The sequence below is a fragment of the Phocoena phocoena genome, chromosome 14, assembly GCF_963924675.1.
Source record: "Phocoena phocoena chromosome 14, mPhoPho1.1, whole genome shotgun sequence".
NCBI lineage: Eukaryota > Metazoa > Chordata > Mammalia > Artiodactyla > Phocoenidae > Phocoena > Phocoena phocoena.
Genome location: NC_089232.1, coordinates 27976616 through 27994617, shown reverse-complemented (window position 1 = coordinate 27994617; position 18002 = coordinate 27976616). Strand labels below are relative to the sequence as shown.

The window sequence follows — 18002 nt, the reverse complement described above, 5'->3', positions numbered from 1 at the left end:
CTTCTGCATTCAGGATGTTGCTTTATCATAGGTAATGTAGCTTCTGGAAAATTCCAGTGTATCCTTATGAGAGAGTGAGAGTGAATAAGGCACATGATATGTTAATATTACTTTGAATATAATTTTGACCCCAGGCATCTTCTGAGAGTGTCTTAGGGATGCCTGGGAGTCTGTGGACCACACTTTGAAGTAAGATAGGAAGAAACACTCATAATGGTTAGGAGCACTTGCTAAAAAGTAGAGTGTTTAGATTCAGATTGCACTCTGGTACTTAATCTATTTGAATGTGGACAAATTACTTAGTATTTTTAAGATTTATGATCATGTTTCCTCATCTATAAGATGGGTATAAAAATACCTATACTTCAAGGTTGTTATGAGGATTAAATAAAATATTGTATGTTAAGTGCCTGGATCTTGTCAGGCTATTAATAAATGATATTTGCTGCTGCTGCTGTTATATTATCATACTAATGCTTGTAGAAACTTCCAGATGGCATCATATTTAGGTTCTTTAAAATACTATATAAGCTAAACAATTAATTTTCAGCATTCCCAACATCTTTATATTTGAAACTTTGCAGTCATACAAGACAATTTCGCTTCTCCTGATTTGCCTTTGCTGACATGTTTGACAAAAGATCAAGAGTTTGGGCCTGATTCCTTGTTTCACCAAAGTGAACTAGATTTTGCTCCTGTGAGGTAGGATGATTTATTTTTCTTTTTGCATGTAACCTTTCTACTCTTTCTTTTCTTCTAAGTTGTTACTAATATTAATGACTTCAGGTGAGACTTTGGGTTGGGAGCTAGATATTCTCAGTACACACTCTGAAGATAACAAGGCCCTAAATTAAGGCATGATACATGTTGATTTGGCATAGTAATATGTGTAAAAATGAGCCAGGGGACTTCAGTTTCTTTAAAAATAATTTCTAATGTATTCTAGTATATTAGGCATATTTTAATTTAGAAGGCACACTAATTTTCTTCCTTCTAAATCTTCCCTTTTGCTGCTCATCAGCCCACACCCATTCTGTAAAAAGCATTCATTTCATGGTCACTAGCTTGTTTGGCACTGTCATTTTTGTCAGCCAATATTGAATGAATCTAGCTATCTCTCCTTTGTAGGAGGTGCGAATATGAACTAACACGATTTTTCTAATAAACACATCGAAATTAACAGTTACTCCAAATTAATGCCCTTTAGTCATAATGAGAGACAAGTCTGGAATTCTCCAAAGCATATTTGGAATTATCCAAGAATATGTTTTCTTCTTTTAGAAATAAAAAAGAAGCCTTAAATTAAAAAGTATAAATGTTTACAGAGTAAAAACCTCTGCCCTGTGCTATGTATTACTTTAAAATTACTTTTGTGAAAAGTGTTCACAATAGTCAACCAATGATTGGGTTACTGTTTTGTTTGGGGAGTAGCTCACTTAATTGGTTTTCAAGAGCATAATAAATGAGTAGTAGAAGAATTAATGCAGGTTAAATGAATATTAAATTATGGTAGGTGATAAACTACACATTTTAAATAGTAAAGTTTGATATTTTCATTTAAAGAATCACTTTTTGGGGCAATGTTGTTTTGAGGGAAGCCTGAGAAAATATCAGGGTCATAGGATGGTAGTTCACCTCATGTTTTAAAAAAATTTGCTTTGTTCAATCATTAGCCACCCTAAAGGAATTTGAAATTAGGACTTTGTTTTTCAATATATTTTCAAATAACCTCGGTTTCAGTGACATATCAGTTTTGTATTTTTTCATGTTAGTATTTTAAAATATAAATGTTTTTAATGTGTTATTTATTTATTTTTAACTGTATATTTTCAGGGGAATTCCTGGTAAGTCTGAAGACACTGAATGGTTTTCTCGACCATCGGAAGTTAGTGAAGCTTTATTCCAGGCAGCCTCAGAAGTAGCTTCAAACTTAGTTAACAGTTGCTTTAGTGTATCTCAGCACCCACTTATAGGTAGTACAGCTATTGACTCTCAGCGCTCTTTATTAACTCTTGAACAAGGGACTAAAGAAGAGATTGTTTCACGTGATACACTTGAGGATCTGAAAACCCCCAAAGACTCTGATAGTTATGATGCTCTTTATTCATATATGTCATGGAAGACACAAGAAGTTATACAGGAGCCAGAAACCAATTTAGCTGATAAAGATCAAGTTTCTTTTTCAACTGCATCTGATACAAGTGATGAATACATAACTCCTAAAGGAAGTGACAGTTTTGATGCTTCTTGTTCATATGTGCAATATGGGAAACAGGAAGCTTTACAACAGTTAGAAAAATATTTAACCAGTAAGGACCGTGATTCTTATTCAGATTCATCTGACACAATTGATAAAAATAAAATTCATAAGGAAAGTGACAATTTTAGTGCCTCTTTTTCAGATATGCCATGGAGCAAACAGGGAGCTTCACACCATCCAGAAATATGTCTAATCAGTAAGGACTGTGTTTCTTTTCCACATGAAGTTGCTCCTCGCTTTTATAGTAAAATGCCACATTTTTTGCATTGTTTGTTGGAAAGAGGAGGAAGAGAGGTTCCCTTGACAGCTGATAGTCATTATTTTGAGAGTGTTTATTTAAGGGCTCCTGCTGAGAATGAGATGAAACAAAAGATGGATTCTTTGGAGGGTTATAAAGGAATTGAAGAAGATCTGGGGAAAGAATTATCTCAATGTTTTGAACTAAAGGAGAATAGAAATACTTTAGTATTTTCAGAGGTGCATCCCAGATCTTCAGAAATACAATATATTGAGAATGTTGTAGTTACTGATAATTCTGTAGAAGTGTCAGAAGCACATATACTCTCCACGGGGCATGATACCTCTAAGATGGAGGTTTTTGGTGGTCCTCTTCAGACTATTAAATCCAACTCAGATGAGACATCAGAACAGCTGTGTTTTCAAGAAGAAAGAAACCAAAAGCCACCTTCTGCTTTTGGTGGGAAAAATGTTGATGCTACTGAAAATGTAGCCTTTCAGGCAGTTATTGCCTCTATTGAACCTTCTGAGAAAGAGAGTACAGTAAATGAAATCCAAACTGACATCAATAAATCTTTAACAAATGACAGCCAAGAAAATGAACCAAAAAATCCAGATCTTTCCCTATTAAATTATGATGAAAACTTTTTCTTTGATAAACTTAATCACCCACGCTATCAATCTACTCCTGGGGTGTTTGAATCAGCAGCTTCAAAACCATTGTTGTATAAAAAAGATGATGGTGATAGCTCCCTGTACTGGCATCCTAATATAAAATCACTCCCCAGTGCTCCTCAGGAAATATTCATTAAGCCACTTTCTCTTAGTCCAGAGCTTAAGTCGTCATCTTCTTTAAGTGAAAAATCTCTCAGACAGGCTGTTGGTCTTGGCAAGACACAGTCAGCTTTATTTCAGTATGATACAGACAGTGAACCATTTCTTCCCATTGGGAAGATAAAGTCTGTTTCTGCTCTTGACCTTGCAGAGAAGTTAGGATCTTCAAACATTATTTATCCAATGAAAGTATGGACTTCAGATTCTTTGGTTTTACAAGATTTAAAGCAGCACACCTTTGAAGAAGTTGCAGATTCCTCAAACTGTATTTTGGGTAAGAATGGAAACTCTAGTAACGTCATTGAAGATCCATCTGCAGCTGTAGGGAGCAGCTTTTCAGCAAACTTGGTGGCATGTAATGCAAAGTCACAAGGTGCTTTGCCAGTGATCAGTGATGCATCATTAATTGCAGTTGGCCAAGAGACATTGCTGAAAGCTGATATAGACCAAGGTGAAATTCCTCGGCCTGTGGGAGCCAAGTCCAGTTTTACTGTCTATACAATTACGCAAAATGACTCCTATTTTGTAGAGGGCCTGCAGGGGAAGGCTGAATCTGACATCTGTACTCTGGATGATACTGAATGCTGTAGCCTAGATGAAAATGATGTATGCAGGAAAAGAGTTGTTGAACTACAAAGAGAGGTGAGACAATAAAATGATTGTTGGGGAGAGACATGGTCTTTTCCAGTATTGTTTCAGAAAATGGTATTGTTATTTGTTTTTACTTCTACTCTTTACTGTTTCCCAGATATGTGACCAAGGTGACTTGACTGGTGAGTGCATTAAGCTAGCAGGTTTAGAAAATTTGCTTGATGATCTAGAGATTTGTGACAGCTCCCTGCACTGGCAGTCTACTGTACAGCTACCATCTAAGGAAGAGAGCAGTTTTGAAGAGCCTGTAAGTTTTTCTGTTTGACATTTCTTATGCGGTAGGGAAAGAAATACTTTAGTTGAAAAATGGGGATGAAAGTATAGGGCCATTTATATCCTCTAATACCAAATTGTGATGTGTAATCTGGTTTTCATCTGATATCCAGGAATATGCTGCATTAATTTGTTAGAGGTTGGCGTAAAAGAAATATTTGTGCTTTGTAGACCATGAGATTTAGTGACTTCTGTGGTGTTTTGGAAAAGGCCATCCTTTGGAGCTTGCAGGCCTTTCATCTTGAGGCATCTTAACTCTTCCAAATTGTGCCAGCAAGAACCTTTGGAATGGTGTTAAGATTAGACTCATTCATGGAGATATTCAGTTGTGCTTTTTTCCCCCTCTGGCCTTCAATGTACAGGCCTTGGTATATAGGCCCTGACATATTCAAGTATTTGTTTAGAAACCCCTGAAAGATTTTAACTTCAGAGGTATCTTGAAGTCACAATTTTCTTCTATATACAAGGCTTCATTTACCTGGATTCTTGGATCTTTTGGCTTTAATATTTCTCTGGTCCCATTGCTCATCCGGTTTTGTCTGATACTGTCAGCTCCAATCTGGGTTCCACTTCCTGATAATATATCCTTACATTCTGTTAGTCATTAAAGACAGGTCATATATGTGGTATACTTAATGTTACTTTCCTTTTCCAGTTTTCCCATGTATAAGATTAGTATGTCATTGGAAAGCTGCTAGTTTGAGTTGCAATTATATTTTAAAATATTTATTTATTTCACTACGCCGGGTCTTAGTTGCAGCATGTGGGATCTAGTTCTCTGACCAGGGATCGAACCCTGGGCCCCTGTATTGAGAGTGCAGAGTTTCAACCGCTGGACCACCAGGGAAGTCCCTGCAATTATATTTTGACCTTTAGGTTCAGGTAGTTGAAAAGAGAAACTGAACAAAGATATTGTGATGAATTTTTCCTTTTATTTACAATTTATTTAATATAGAGAACTGTTAGGTTAGTTTAATTTTCTTCAACATTCTAGACATTGTTTAATTCTAATTTTCAATATAATAACAATGGGGATGAAAATGATAGGTAACACACTGTGCTCAAATAATATGCTAAGAGATTTACTTACATGCCTCAATTCATTAGGCCTTTGGTCAATCCTATCAGGGAGGATTGTTGGGGATTATTATCATCCCCATTTTACAATTGATATTTAGAGGGTTAAGGAACTTGCAAGTAGGGGAACTAGTATTTGAAACTAACCTTGTCAATATACTTAACCACTATACCATAAACTGTTCTTCAGTGAAACCAAAGCCAAGATTTTGCATCATTTTGGCAAGAGTGAAGGTCAAAGTTAGTTTTAATAAGAATGAGAAACAAAATATCAATTTTAAACTTAGAGTTTCTTTTTGCCTTTTTCTTCCAGTTTTATTGAGGTATAATTGACATACAACACAGTATAAGTTTAAGGGTTGCAGCGTAATGACTTGACTTACATACATCATGAAATGATGACCACAATAAAGTTAGTGAACATCCATCGTCTCATATGGATACAAAATTAAAGAAATAGAAAAAATATTTTCTCCTGGTGATGAAAACTCTTAGGATTTACTTTTAACAACTTTCATATATAACATACAGCAGTGTTAATTATATTTAAACTGAGAGTTGCTAATTTTTTTGATAGTGCTACTTTTGTAATTTATGTCCACTTTTCATGTAGATAAAATATATTTACAGACATGAAGATGTATATTCAGTTAACAGTGATGTGCTGAGATTAACTGTGACACAATTTCAAATTTTATTTGCCCTTAACTGTAGGTTTTTAGTCCAGGGAGGATGCTGTTCTCTATATTGTCTTTCACTCTTAGCTCTCTTCTATGGTCTGGGAGTTACGTAATGCTAATATGAGGGAAACAATGAGCCAGACATGATGGTAATCTTCCTGTGTGGCCCAGCTTGCTCTCAGGGGGTTTGCCTACTCTTTGGTTTCTTCCTTATTCTCATCTGTGTCTCAAAAGAGGCATTCATACTTGTTTGCCTCACTTTGATACGTATCCATCATTCTCTAAATGATTATTTGGGTATCCACTTATGTATGATGTAGGTTAGGGCTATGAAGAGACTGGAGAATTGGAGTCAAAACCCTGTTCAATTACTTTATTAGCCTTGTGCCTTGGGCAAATGATTTTGGAGGATCACTCTCCTTCCTTGTCTACATAAAGAATAGGAACAATAATAATCAACCTCAAATGTTGTTATGTTAAATGGGGTGTAAGGTATGTAGCACTTACATGGTTAGTGCCTGGCTGTTAGTTCCCTTTACTGAAACTAGACCATTAGACTCTTACCAGGACTTCCTACTCTAATGCGTTATTCTGTTCCTTCTCTCTCCTTGTTCCTGGCAGCAGCATATTACATTCTTTTAACCTCTATAATAAAATACTGTTTTAGTATCCCTTATTTTGGCCACGTAACTCTTAAATATTATTTAAGGTTGACTCCTTAGATTTCTTTCGTGTTTGTTTTGTTGGTCCCCCCTCCATCCCAAAGAATTTGTTTCCTCTCAAGGTTTAAATGCTTTTCTCTGTGTGGATGGTTATCATCTCTATTTTAAGACCCTAGTATTATTTCTCCTAGGTAGACCCATATTCTATCTTGCATGAAATGTTCCTGTGAATAGTCCCAACATCTCAAATTCACCTTGCTTAGATCAGAATAATTCATTTTTTCCCTAAAATCAGAGTGACTTACAGATTTTCTCAGTTCTTATAAAGGTGTTAGCATTCCTTGGTTTCTTCATTGTCTTTGATTTTGTCTTCATTATTGATAAAAACTAGGAGATAAACAAATCTTGATTTTTTTTCCCTCCTGACTCCTTTAATTTTTAGTGATAAACGTCTGTTGATCTCTTAAATAAATATATCTCATCTTTTTCATTCTGTATTTTCTTTTTTATTAACTGCTCGAATAATCTATATATTTCGAAGCTTTGAAATGTTATCAAAGTCAAGATTGGAATAGAAATTTTTTTCCCTATGTTTGGAAGCTTTAGGGGAAAACTTCTATTAAACACAGTGCATGCATGAGCACACACAAGTATTTATCTATCATATATGTGATATATACAGTTGACTGTGAACAATGTGGGAATTAGGGGCACTGACCCTCTGCGAAGTTGAAGATCCACAGTTGGCCCCCTGTATCCCCGATTCCACCATATTCATGGTTCTTCCACATCCACAGATTCAACCAATCTTGGATCGTGTGTAGTACTGTAGTATTTACTATTGAAAAAAAAATCCACGTATAAGTGAATGAGTGCAGTTCAAACCCATGCTGTTAATGAGCTGCATGTCTCCTTTGGCAGGAGGATAATTGAAAACTAAGAACTTTGTGCTATGTTTAGAGCAGGGTTCCTCTACACTATTGCTTTGGGATTGGATAATTCTTTGTTGTGGGGGGCTGTTCTGTGTATTTCAGGATGTTTAGCAACATCCCTGGCCTCTACTTACTAGATGTCAGTAACATTACCCCCACTAAAGTTATGACAGCGAAAAATGTCTCCAGGTATTGCCACATGTTCCTTGGTGGGGGGAGGTGGGGGAGTGCAAAATCTTCCCCATTTGAGAACCATGGGTCTAGAGAAACTATATGGGCAGTAGAAGTAGAATTATTTATTTCCATATTCTGCCAGCTTCTTAAGAATGTTTGTTACTACACACTGAAAAATCTTTCATAAAAGAGGATAGAAAAATTCATGCTTATGTACATTTTTAGACTCCCTCCTGAGAGTGCAGCACTGGAATAACTTTTTAGGAAAATAAAAATGGTATGTTGTTTTTATATGAGAGTATACTGTGAATTTGGTGAAAAGTTGTGTAATGTTTTATGTACCAACATCAGTACTAATAGTTTCTAATTTTTTTTCAAGATTTTTTTTGATATGGACCATTTTTAAAGTCTGTTGAATTTGTTACAATATTGCTTCTGTTTTATGTTTTGTTTTTTTGGCTATGAGGCATGTGGGATCTTAGCTCCCCAACCAGGGATCGAGCCCACACCCCCTGCATTGGAAGGCGAAGTCTTAACCACTGGGCCGCCAGGGAAGTCCCCTCTGATTTCTTTTTTAACAAGGACTTGCTGGAATGTCATGAAACTTCAGGAACTTCTTTTTCAGCATTTAACCTTTACTTCATCAGTTTATATTTCCCACTACTTTTGTTTCAAAAAATTTGAGAACTTATGATTTTTGGTAACTGATCACAGATACAGTTCTTTGATGCGTTTATTTTTCTTCTAAACATTTGTGGATTTCTTGAAAATATTTCTGTTCTCTCTTCCCTCCTTTCCTCTTTCCTTTCCCTAACATACCTCTCCTTCTTAAAAAAAAAGTCCTTGAGCTTGTCAAGAATATTACCATAGTTCAGATCATACTATTGTTAAGTAGCAAACTTCTGAGTAATAGAACACTTCTGGGTCTCCTATCTGTAATATTCTATACAGGTAGACTTCCAAACCCTCAAATAATTTGTAGAGCCTTCCTGGAATTAACCAAACAAGATATGATCTATATATGAATTCAGGAGGGTTGAGAATATGATCTTGAGGAACTGGTATAACTGCTTAGCATTCATTTTCATAAAAATGAGGTTATTTTTTAGTAGATGAAGTCTAAAATTAATCTTATTTTCTTCATTTTTTATCTCTTTTCATAGGTATGTCTTTCTAATATGGACATTAATCAGTCTTTTGCATCTGTATTGCCTCCATCTGTTCCTCATGAGCCAACTAGAGAGTTGGAGTATCACTCTTCAGATCTCAGAATGTTGAGGGTATCTCCTGACACTGTGCCAGGGACTTTCAAACATTCAACAGGTATGTAAAGAAGGAGATATTAAGTGTCCTTATGACTAGCTTGTTAAAAATATCTTGCTGTGCCTAATTTTTTACTTTTGAACTCCTACAATAATGTTAACTTTGGATTAGGTGTATTTATAGATCCTCAGATCTTTTGTTAGAGGAACCATTTGATTTTCATTGCATTCTTCATGACAGTGTTTAGAACTGAATTACATGGAGGAGTCTGATATTAGAGTCAGTTTGTTTCTGTATTCCTTTCTGTGACTTGAAGGGAAAAGGGAATTAAATGAGCATAAGAACAGATACAAGTTTACAGAGAGGAAACTGAGAGATTAGTTTTGAGGTAGAAAGCAAGATTGTCTGCTGAGAGAGGTTGAGAGTTGTGGAGGTGAGTTAAGGGATTTGAGGAGAGTGGCTTGGTGAAGGCTTAGAATTTATGTTGAAGTGAATAGGGGATGGAGCTGACCAAGGATAAGCAGATGGATTGGCAGTAGTTCTGAGAAGTCAGCTGAGGTTGGAGATGCCTATCCTGGACATTTTCATGTGAGTGAAATCATACTGAGTACGTTTTCAAGATTTATCCATGTTATAGTGTATATCGGTACTCATTCCTTTTTATTGCCATAGTATGGATATGTCACATATTGTTTACCTATTCATCAGTTGATGGACACTTGGGTTGTTTTCCACTTTTTGACTCTTAGGAATAATGCTGTTACGAACATTCATGTACAGGTTTGTGTATTTGTTATTTTTATTTCTCTTTGGTATATATCTAGGAGTGGGAATTTCTCATTCATGGTAACAGTGTTTAACATTTTGAATAACTGCTAAACTGTTTTCCAAAGAATATGCACCATATTACATTCCCACCATTATTATGAGGGTTCCAGTTTCTCCATACCCTCAACAACACTTGTTTTTCTGTCTTTTTGATTATAGCCATTCTGGTGGCTGTGAAGTGGTATCTTGTAGTTTTGGTTTATGTTTCCCTAAATGTTCTGTTATTGATTTGAGATTTTTCTTTTTAATGTAGGTATTTACGTTGATAGATCTAAACGCTACTTTAGCTGTGTGCCTTAAGTTTTGGCTTGTTGTGTTTTTGTTTTAATTCATCTAAACTATTTCCTAATATACTTTATAGGATTTTTGTGCTTTTAAATTTAACTGAGGCATGTTTTATGTCCTACCATGTTTATCCGGTAGAATGTATGGTTTGTGCTTGAGAAGAATGTGCATTCTGCTGTTGTTAGGTGGTGTGTTCTATACATGTCTCTTAGTTCTAGTGGGTTTCTAGTGTTCAAGTCTTCTGATCCTTGTTGATCTTCTGCTAGTTTTCTCCATTTTTGAAAGTAGGGTATTGAAGTCTCCAATTATTGTTTGTCTGTTTTTCCCTTTTCTGTCAGAATTGTTTCATATATTTTGAGACTTTGATATTAAGTGCATTTATGTTTGTAATTGTTATATATTCCTGATGAATTGACCTTTTTGCTGTTGTCCCTCTTTAATTCTAGCAACATATTTTTTTGTTTTAAGGTCTATTTTGTCTTATGTCTCTGTGGACTTTCCAGTTCTTATGGTTGCTGCTTGAATGTTGTATCTTTTTTCATCCCTTTACTTTCAACCTATTTATGTTTTTGAAGCTGAACTGTATCTCTTGTAAATAGCTTATAATTGTATCTTTTTATTTCTTAATTCCAGACTGACAGTCTTTGCCTTTTTTTTTTTTGCGGTACGCGGGCCTCTCACCACTGCGGCCTCTCCCGTCGCGGAGCACAGGCTCCGGATACGCAGGCTCAGTGGCCATGGCCCATGGGCCCAGCCGCTCCACGGCATGTGGGATCCTCCTGGACCAGGGCATGAACCCGCATCCCCTGCATTGGCAGGCAGATTCCCAACCACTGCACCACCAGGGAAGCCCCAATCTTTGCCTTTGATGTGATTGTTTAATCCATTCACATTTAATGTAATTATTGATAACATTGGATTTATACTTGCTGATTTACTTTTTCTTTTCCATATGCCTTATGGCTCTTCTGTTCATCCTTTACTGCTTTTTATTGCATTAAGTGAATATTTTCCAGTATTTTAATTTCTTTAATAATTTTCTAGCTAATTTTTACTTTTTTTTTTTTTTTTTTTTTTTTTTGTGGTACGCGGGCCAGCGGCCATGGCTCACGGGCCCAGCCGCTCCGCGGCACGTGGGATCCTCCCGGACCGGGGCACGAACCAGTGTCCTCCTGTATTGGCAGGCGGACTCTCAACCACTGCACCACCAGGGAAGCCCCTAATTTTTAGTTTTTAAAAAATGAATTATTTATTTTTATTTATTTTATTTTTGGCTGTGTTGGGTTTTCGTTGCTGCATGTGGGCTTTCCCTAGTTGCGGCAAGCAGGGGCTACTCTTTGTTGTGGTGTGTGGGCTTCTCACTGCAGTGGCTTCTCTTGTTGCAGAGCATGGGCTCTAGGTGCACGGGCTTCAGTAGTTGTGGCATGTGGGCTTCAGTAGTTGTGGCATGTGGGCTTCAGTAGTTGTGGCTCGCAGGCTCATTAGTTGTGGCACACGGGCTTAGTTTCTCTGCGGCATGTGGTATCTTCCTAGACCAGGGCTCGAACCCATGTCCCCTGCATTGGCAGTTGGATTCTTAACCACTGCGCCACCAGGGAAGTCCTAGCTAATTTTTAAAGTTATATTATTAGTGGTTGCTGTAGGGCTTATAAAATTTATCTTACCAGAATATACTCCCAGTTTATACTAACTAAATTCTAGTGTGATACAGAGATGTTTCTCCTATATAGATCTATTCCCTCTTCTTTGTATTTGCAATTATTATAATACATAATACACCTATATGTTACAAACCCAAGAGTAGATTGTTACATTGTCATAATTATTTATATAATATTATGTATTTTAAAGAAGCTCAGAGAAGTAGAGCAAATATTTATATTTATAGAGCTTATTACATTAATATTTGAATTTATTCTTATTTCTTATTCTTTTTCTCTTTATTTGTTCCTGTGGATTTGTTATCACCCAGTGTCATTTCCTTGCTGTACTCTAAGTTTGCTCCCATGTACTTCCTTTTGATGTTATAGTTGAATATGTTACATTTCTATATGTTATAGCGCCAATAATACAATTATATATGTGTTGTTTTATGTAAGCTTGCTTTTAAAATCTGTTAGAAGAAAGGAAAATATGCAAGTGTCCTGTCTTTCTGTAATTGCCTAACATAATTATCTTTACTAGCACTGTTTGTTTTGTTCTGTAAATTCGAATTGCTGTTTGGTGTCACTTGCTTTCAGCCTGAAGAACTTCCTTTCGTATTTTTTGTAAGATGGGCCTGCCACCAACAAATTCTCTCAATTTTTGTATATCTGGGAATGTTTTTATATTATCTTTTCGAAAGATAGTTTTGCTGGGTTTTGAATTCTTGGTTGACAGTTTTTTCCAGCACTTTGAATATGTCTTTCCACTCACTGTATTCTGCCTTTATTGTTTCTGGTGAGAAATCTTCTTATTAGTGTTCCATTGTATGTGATTTGTTTTTTTCTTGCTGCTTTCAGGATATTCTCTTCGTCTTTCAGCATTTTGATTTTGATTATGATGTGTTGGCATAGATCTCTCTGTTTATCATTGAGTTCATTGGGATTCTCAGATGTGTAGGGTAATGTTTTTCATCAAATTTGGGAAGTTTTCAGCCATTATTTTTTTCTGTTCTTTTCTGTCTCAGATATCCCCCATTATACATATGTCAGTACACTTAATCTTGTCAAATAGCTCTCTGAGCCTTTGTTCATTTTTATTTATTCTTTTTTTTGCTGTCCTTCAGCTTGCATAGTCTCTGTTATCATCATATTCACTGATTCTTCTGTCTGTCCCTATTTACTGTTGAGCCTCTAGGAAATTTTTCATTTTAGTTGTACTTTTCAACCCCAGAACTTCCATTTGCTTCTTTTGTAAGTTCTATTAGCTTATTTTCTATTTGGTGAGACATTGCCATTACCTTCTTTTAATTTTATTTTTTAATGTTTTCTTAACATCTTTATTAGAGTAAAATTGCATTACAATGCTGTGTTAGTTTCTGCTGTATAACAAAATGAATCAGCTATATGTGTACATATATCCCCATATCTCCTCCCTCTTTCCTCTCCCTCTCACCCTCCCTATCCCACCCCTCTAGGTGAACACAAAGCACTGAGCTGATCTCCCTGTGCTATGTGACTGCTTCCCACTAGCTATCTGTTTTACATTTGGCAGTGTATATATGTCCATGCCACTCTCTCACTTCGTCCCAGCTTACCCTTCCCCGTCCCCATGTCCTCAAGTCCATTCTCTACGTCTGCGTCTTTATTCCTGTCCTGCCCCAAGGTTCTTCAGAACCAATTTATTTTTATTTTTTTTAGATTCTATATATATATTTGTTAGCATACAGTATTTGTTTTTCTCTTTCTGACTTACTTCACTCTGTATGAACAGTCTGTAGGTCCATCCACCTCACTATAAATAACTCAATTTCATTTCTTTTTATGGCTGAGTAATATTCCATTGTATATTTGTGCCACATCTTCTTTATCCATTCATCTGTTGATGGACATTTAGGTTGCTTCCATGTCCTGGCTATTGTAAGTAGGGCTGCAATGACCATTGTGGTACATGACTTTTTGAATTATGGCTTTCTCGGGGTATATGCCCAGTAGTGGGATTGCTGGGTTGTATGGTAGTTCTGTTTTTAGTTTTTTAAGGAACCTCCATACTCTTCTCCATAGTGGCTGTATCAATTTATATTCCCACCAACAGTGCAAGAGGGTTCCCTTTTCTCCACACCCTCTCCAGCATTTATTGTTTGTAGATTTTTTGATGATGGCCATTCTGACTGGTGTGAGGTAATAACCTCATTGTAGTTTTGATTTGCATTTCTCTAATGATTACTGATGTTGAGCATCCTTTCATGTGTTTATTGGCAATCTGTATATCTTCTTTGGAGAAATGTCTGCTTAGGTCTTCTGCCCATCTTTGGATTGGTTTGTTTGTTTTTTTGATATTGAGCTGCATGAGCTGCTTGTATATTTTGGAGTTTAATCCTTTGTCAGTTGCTTCATTTTCAAATATTTTCTCCCATTCTGAGAGTTGTCTGTTCGTCTTGTTTATGGTTTCCTTTGCTGTGCAAAAGCTTTTTAGTTTCACTAGGTCCCATTTGTTTATTTTTGTTTTTATTTCCATTTCTCTAGGAAGTGGGTCAAAAAGGATCTTGCTGTGATTTATGTCATAGAGTGTTCTACATGTGTTTTTCTCTAAGAGTTTGATAGTGTCTGGTCTTACATTTAGGTCTTTAATCCATTTTGAGTTTATTTTTGTGTATGGTGTTAGGGAGTGTTCTAATTTCATTCTTTTACATGTAGCTGTCCAGTTTTCCCAGGACCACTTATTGAAGAGGCTTTCTTTTCTCCACTATTCTTGCTTCCTTTTTTTCTCCACTTTTCTCCACTATTCTTGCCTCCTTTATAAGGGTTACCATATGTGTGTGGGTTTATCTCTGGGCTTTCTGTCCTGTTCCATTGATCTTTATTTCTGTTTTTGTGCCAGTACCATACTATCTTGATTACTGTAGCTTTGTAGTATAGTCTGAAGTCAGGGAGCCTGATTCCTGCAGCTCCATTTTTCTTTCTCAAGATTGCTTTGGCTATTCAGGGTCTTTTGTGTTTCCATACAAATTGTGCAATTTTTTTGTTCTAGTTCTGTGAAAAATGATATTGGTAGTTTAATAGGGATTTCATTGAAGCTTTTAATTTTTAAAGCATGGTTTCCTTTTCTTCTTTGAACATATTTATAATAACTGCTTTGAAGTCTTTGCTGGCTAAAACCAAAATGTGGGTCTCCTTAAAGGCAATTTCTATTGCTTGTTTTTTTCCTGTGAATGGGCCACTTTTCTTTTTCTTCGCGTGTGTCACAACTTTTTGTTATAAACTGGACATTTTAGATAATATATTGTTGCAGCTCTGGTTACTGATTCCCTCTCTGGGCTGAGAATATTTGTTATTGTTTTGCTTGTCTGGTTATTTAGTGACTAGTTTGGAAGTGAAGTCTGTTTCCCCTGCAGTATGTACCTTCTGAATTTCCTCACTGGAAAGCAGAGTCTTTTTTTTATTGGATTTGCATTTGATTATTTTATTTTATTAAAAAAATATTATTTATTTATTTATTTATTTGGTTGCACCCTGTCAGTTGCGGCAGACGGGCTTCTTAGTTGTGGCATGCATGAAATCTAGTTGAAATCTAGCTCCCTGACCAGGGATTGACCCCAGGCCCCCTGCATTGGGAGCATGGAGTCTTAACCACTGCGCCACCAGGGAAGTCCCAAAAGCAGAGTCTTTTGGTATATGTACAGCCTCCCTGACTGTGGTCTCCATCCATTCCCTCCTCCTATGACTGTGGCTTTAACTGAGTTCTCTTTTACTGTCTCTTTCATCTCCTTGTTAATCTTCTTGTTTGTCTTGCAATATTGGTATCAGCTGTTAGCCTCAGCTAAGCTGATTGCTGTATTGTTTTCAACAATGCCTTGAGGCATAAATTGCTCCGTGGTCTGATTCAGTTACTGTAAGGCCCTTTGTTAGAGGTAGTCTTTTAGGTCAGTCTTTGAGCCTTTTTTTAAACTTCTAGCTTGTCTACTGTGTGGCTTTTTCCTATCATGTAGCTAGCAGCTTCCTCTTAATTGCTTTACTGTGATCAGCATTGTTTTTGCTGGTGTTCTTAGGCCTGAACTTCTCTGTGTTCTATTCCAAATGAAGTCAGTCTGCTTATGGAGATGTGTGGAGCTCTCTGTTCTTATGGCTTGCCTCTCCTGGGAAAAAGCTTTGTGACATTGCTCTGGGAGTTGGAACAGTGACGCACTTATATTGGAGTAACACATCCCTTCTTTATAAGAATGGTGTTGGGTGTGGATGGTATTCTCTGGTCTTCTTGGATTGCCTCTTCTGGAGTGGAACCTCCATCCTACGAGTAAGGTCGGGTGGGGCCGCAGCCCAGTATTCTCAGCCTACTGTGCCTGGGGTAAATCTCTAAAAGTGGGGAACTAGGTGGAGGTAGGTCACTCTTTGTGCTGTTCTTTTGCAGCCTGTCTTCCAAGACATCCTCTCTGTTCAGCCTCTTTACCTTATGCATTATTTCTATTGATGCACCCAGTTGTACCATTTGGTTATGTCTCATTCCTCCCAGTAAGACCCTGAGCTCCTGAGTGATAGTAGTTTGGTGAAAAGCCTGAAATTAGATTCAGCTGCCTTGACATCTGAAGCAGTTGAAAAAATGGGAAATGAGAAAGACAAATTTGAAAGACTTCAACAGCCCATGATTAAATTATGCTGTAAGAATAGATAAGCTCTCTGGGGGAGCCTGAGTATAGAGAACAGCAAAATTCCAAGGATAAAACTTTATAGACTATAGTAGGAGAAAGGGGAGCCAATAGAGAATACAGAAAAGGAACAGATATTTTGTTTAATTTATTAATCAGATTTAGGTTTTACTCTTTTAGTTTTCATTCCCATTTCTTATGGCCTTTGTCACATCACACTGGATTTGGTTGCATATACGTGTAAGATTGCTAAATCTTCTTGGTGGATTTATCCTTTTATCATTATGTGGTAATGCTCTTTGTTTTGAGTAATTATTTTTATTCTGGAGATTACTTTATCTGCTATTATAGCCATTACTGCTTTTAAAAAATTGTACAGTATTTCTTTCTCTGTCTTTTTACTTCAACCTTCTTATGTCATTGTGTTTGAAGGGATTTTCTTCAAACACAATGGGCATATAGTTGGATTTTTTTAAAACACTGTGTTAATGTCTGTATTTTAGTTGGTGTACTAGACTATTTGCATTAAAACCATTATTGATATACTGGGCTTAAAGTCTGCCATTGTATTTGTTTTCTCTTTGTTCCTCTGTTTCTCTTTTCTTGAATTACTGTGGGCTACAGGAACATTTTGATCTATCTATAGTATTTTGAGTATATTGCACTGTATTGTTTCTTTAGAGGTTGCTTTAGGTGTTACAATATACATACATAATTTATAACTGTTGACTGGTATCAACTTTCACCTCTGAGAGTGAAGTAGAATTAGTTCCCTTTACCCTTCCCACTTTAAAAATAATAATTGTTTTAATATTTCGTTTACATATATTGAGTACAACAGCAAATAGTGTTAGACTGTTTGCTTCAGTCATCAAATATGATTTAAGAAACTCATAAAGAGACTGAAAGTCTGTTATATTTCCTCTATTTTTATCCATTCTGTTGTGGTTTTTGTTTTTGTTTTTTTTGGTCTTTATGAACTTTCAGGTTTTTTCCTGCTATTTTCTTTCAGTTGGAGAATTTCTCAGCCCCTCTATGTGGGTGAGTCTATTAGTGACAAATTTGTTTTCTTTACCTGAAAATGTCTTTATTCCTCATTCATTCTTGAAGGATAATTGAGCCAGACATAGAATTAATGGTTTATGGTTTTTTTCTTTCAGCACTTGCAAAATGGCATAACACTTCTTACTGGCTTCCATGCTTTCAGATGTGAAATCTATCATTCAAATTGGTGTTCTCCTATATTTTCTGAAATTTAATTGTGTTGTGTCTTGGTGTGGATATCTTTGAGTTTCGTATTTGGGATTCACTTAGCTTCTTGAACCTGTAGATATATGTCTCACCAAATTTGGGAAGTTTCCCATTATTTCTGTGAATCGTTTTTTTTAGTGCCTCCCTCCCCACCCCCACCCCCCTTCTCCTCTGCTTATGCCATTCTGTTGATATGACTGTTAGAGCTTTTGTTATAGCCCAAGAGCCCCTGTCTTTTAAAAATTGATTTTCTTTCTGTTGTTCAGACTTATTAATTGTATTGATATGTCCTCAAATTCACTTATTCTATCT

General features: G+C 36.3%; 1 protein-coding gene across 1 annotated transcript in view; it reads left to right on the top strand.

The window, feature by feature from the left end:
* Positions 1–18002, top strand: part of ALMS1 (ALMS1 centrosome and basal body associated protein) — a 227579-nt gene that overhangs the window by 35428 nt on the left and 174149 nt on the right. Inside the window, exons 4-7 of the mRNA XM_065890809.1 lie at positions 585–702; positions 1834–2309; positions 3861–3973; positions 9013–9103. Of these exons, the coding sequence (XP_065746881.1) occupies positions 585–702; positions 1834–2309; positions 3861–3973; positions 9013–9103 (798 nt within the window). The remainder of the gene's footprint in view (positions 1–584; positions 703–1833; positions 2310–3860; positions 3974–9012; positions 9104–18002) is intronic.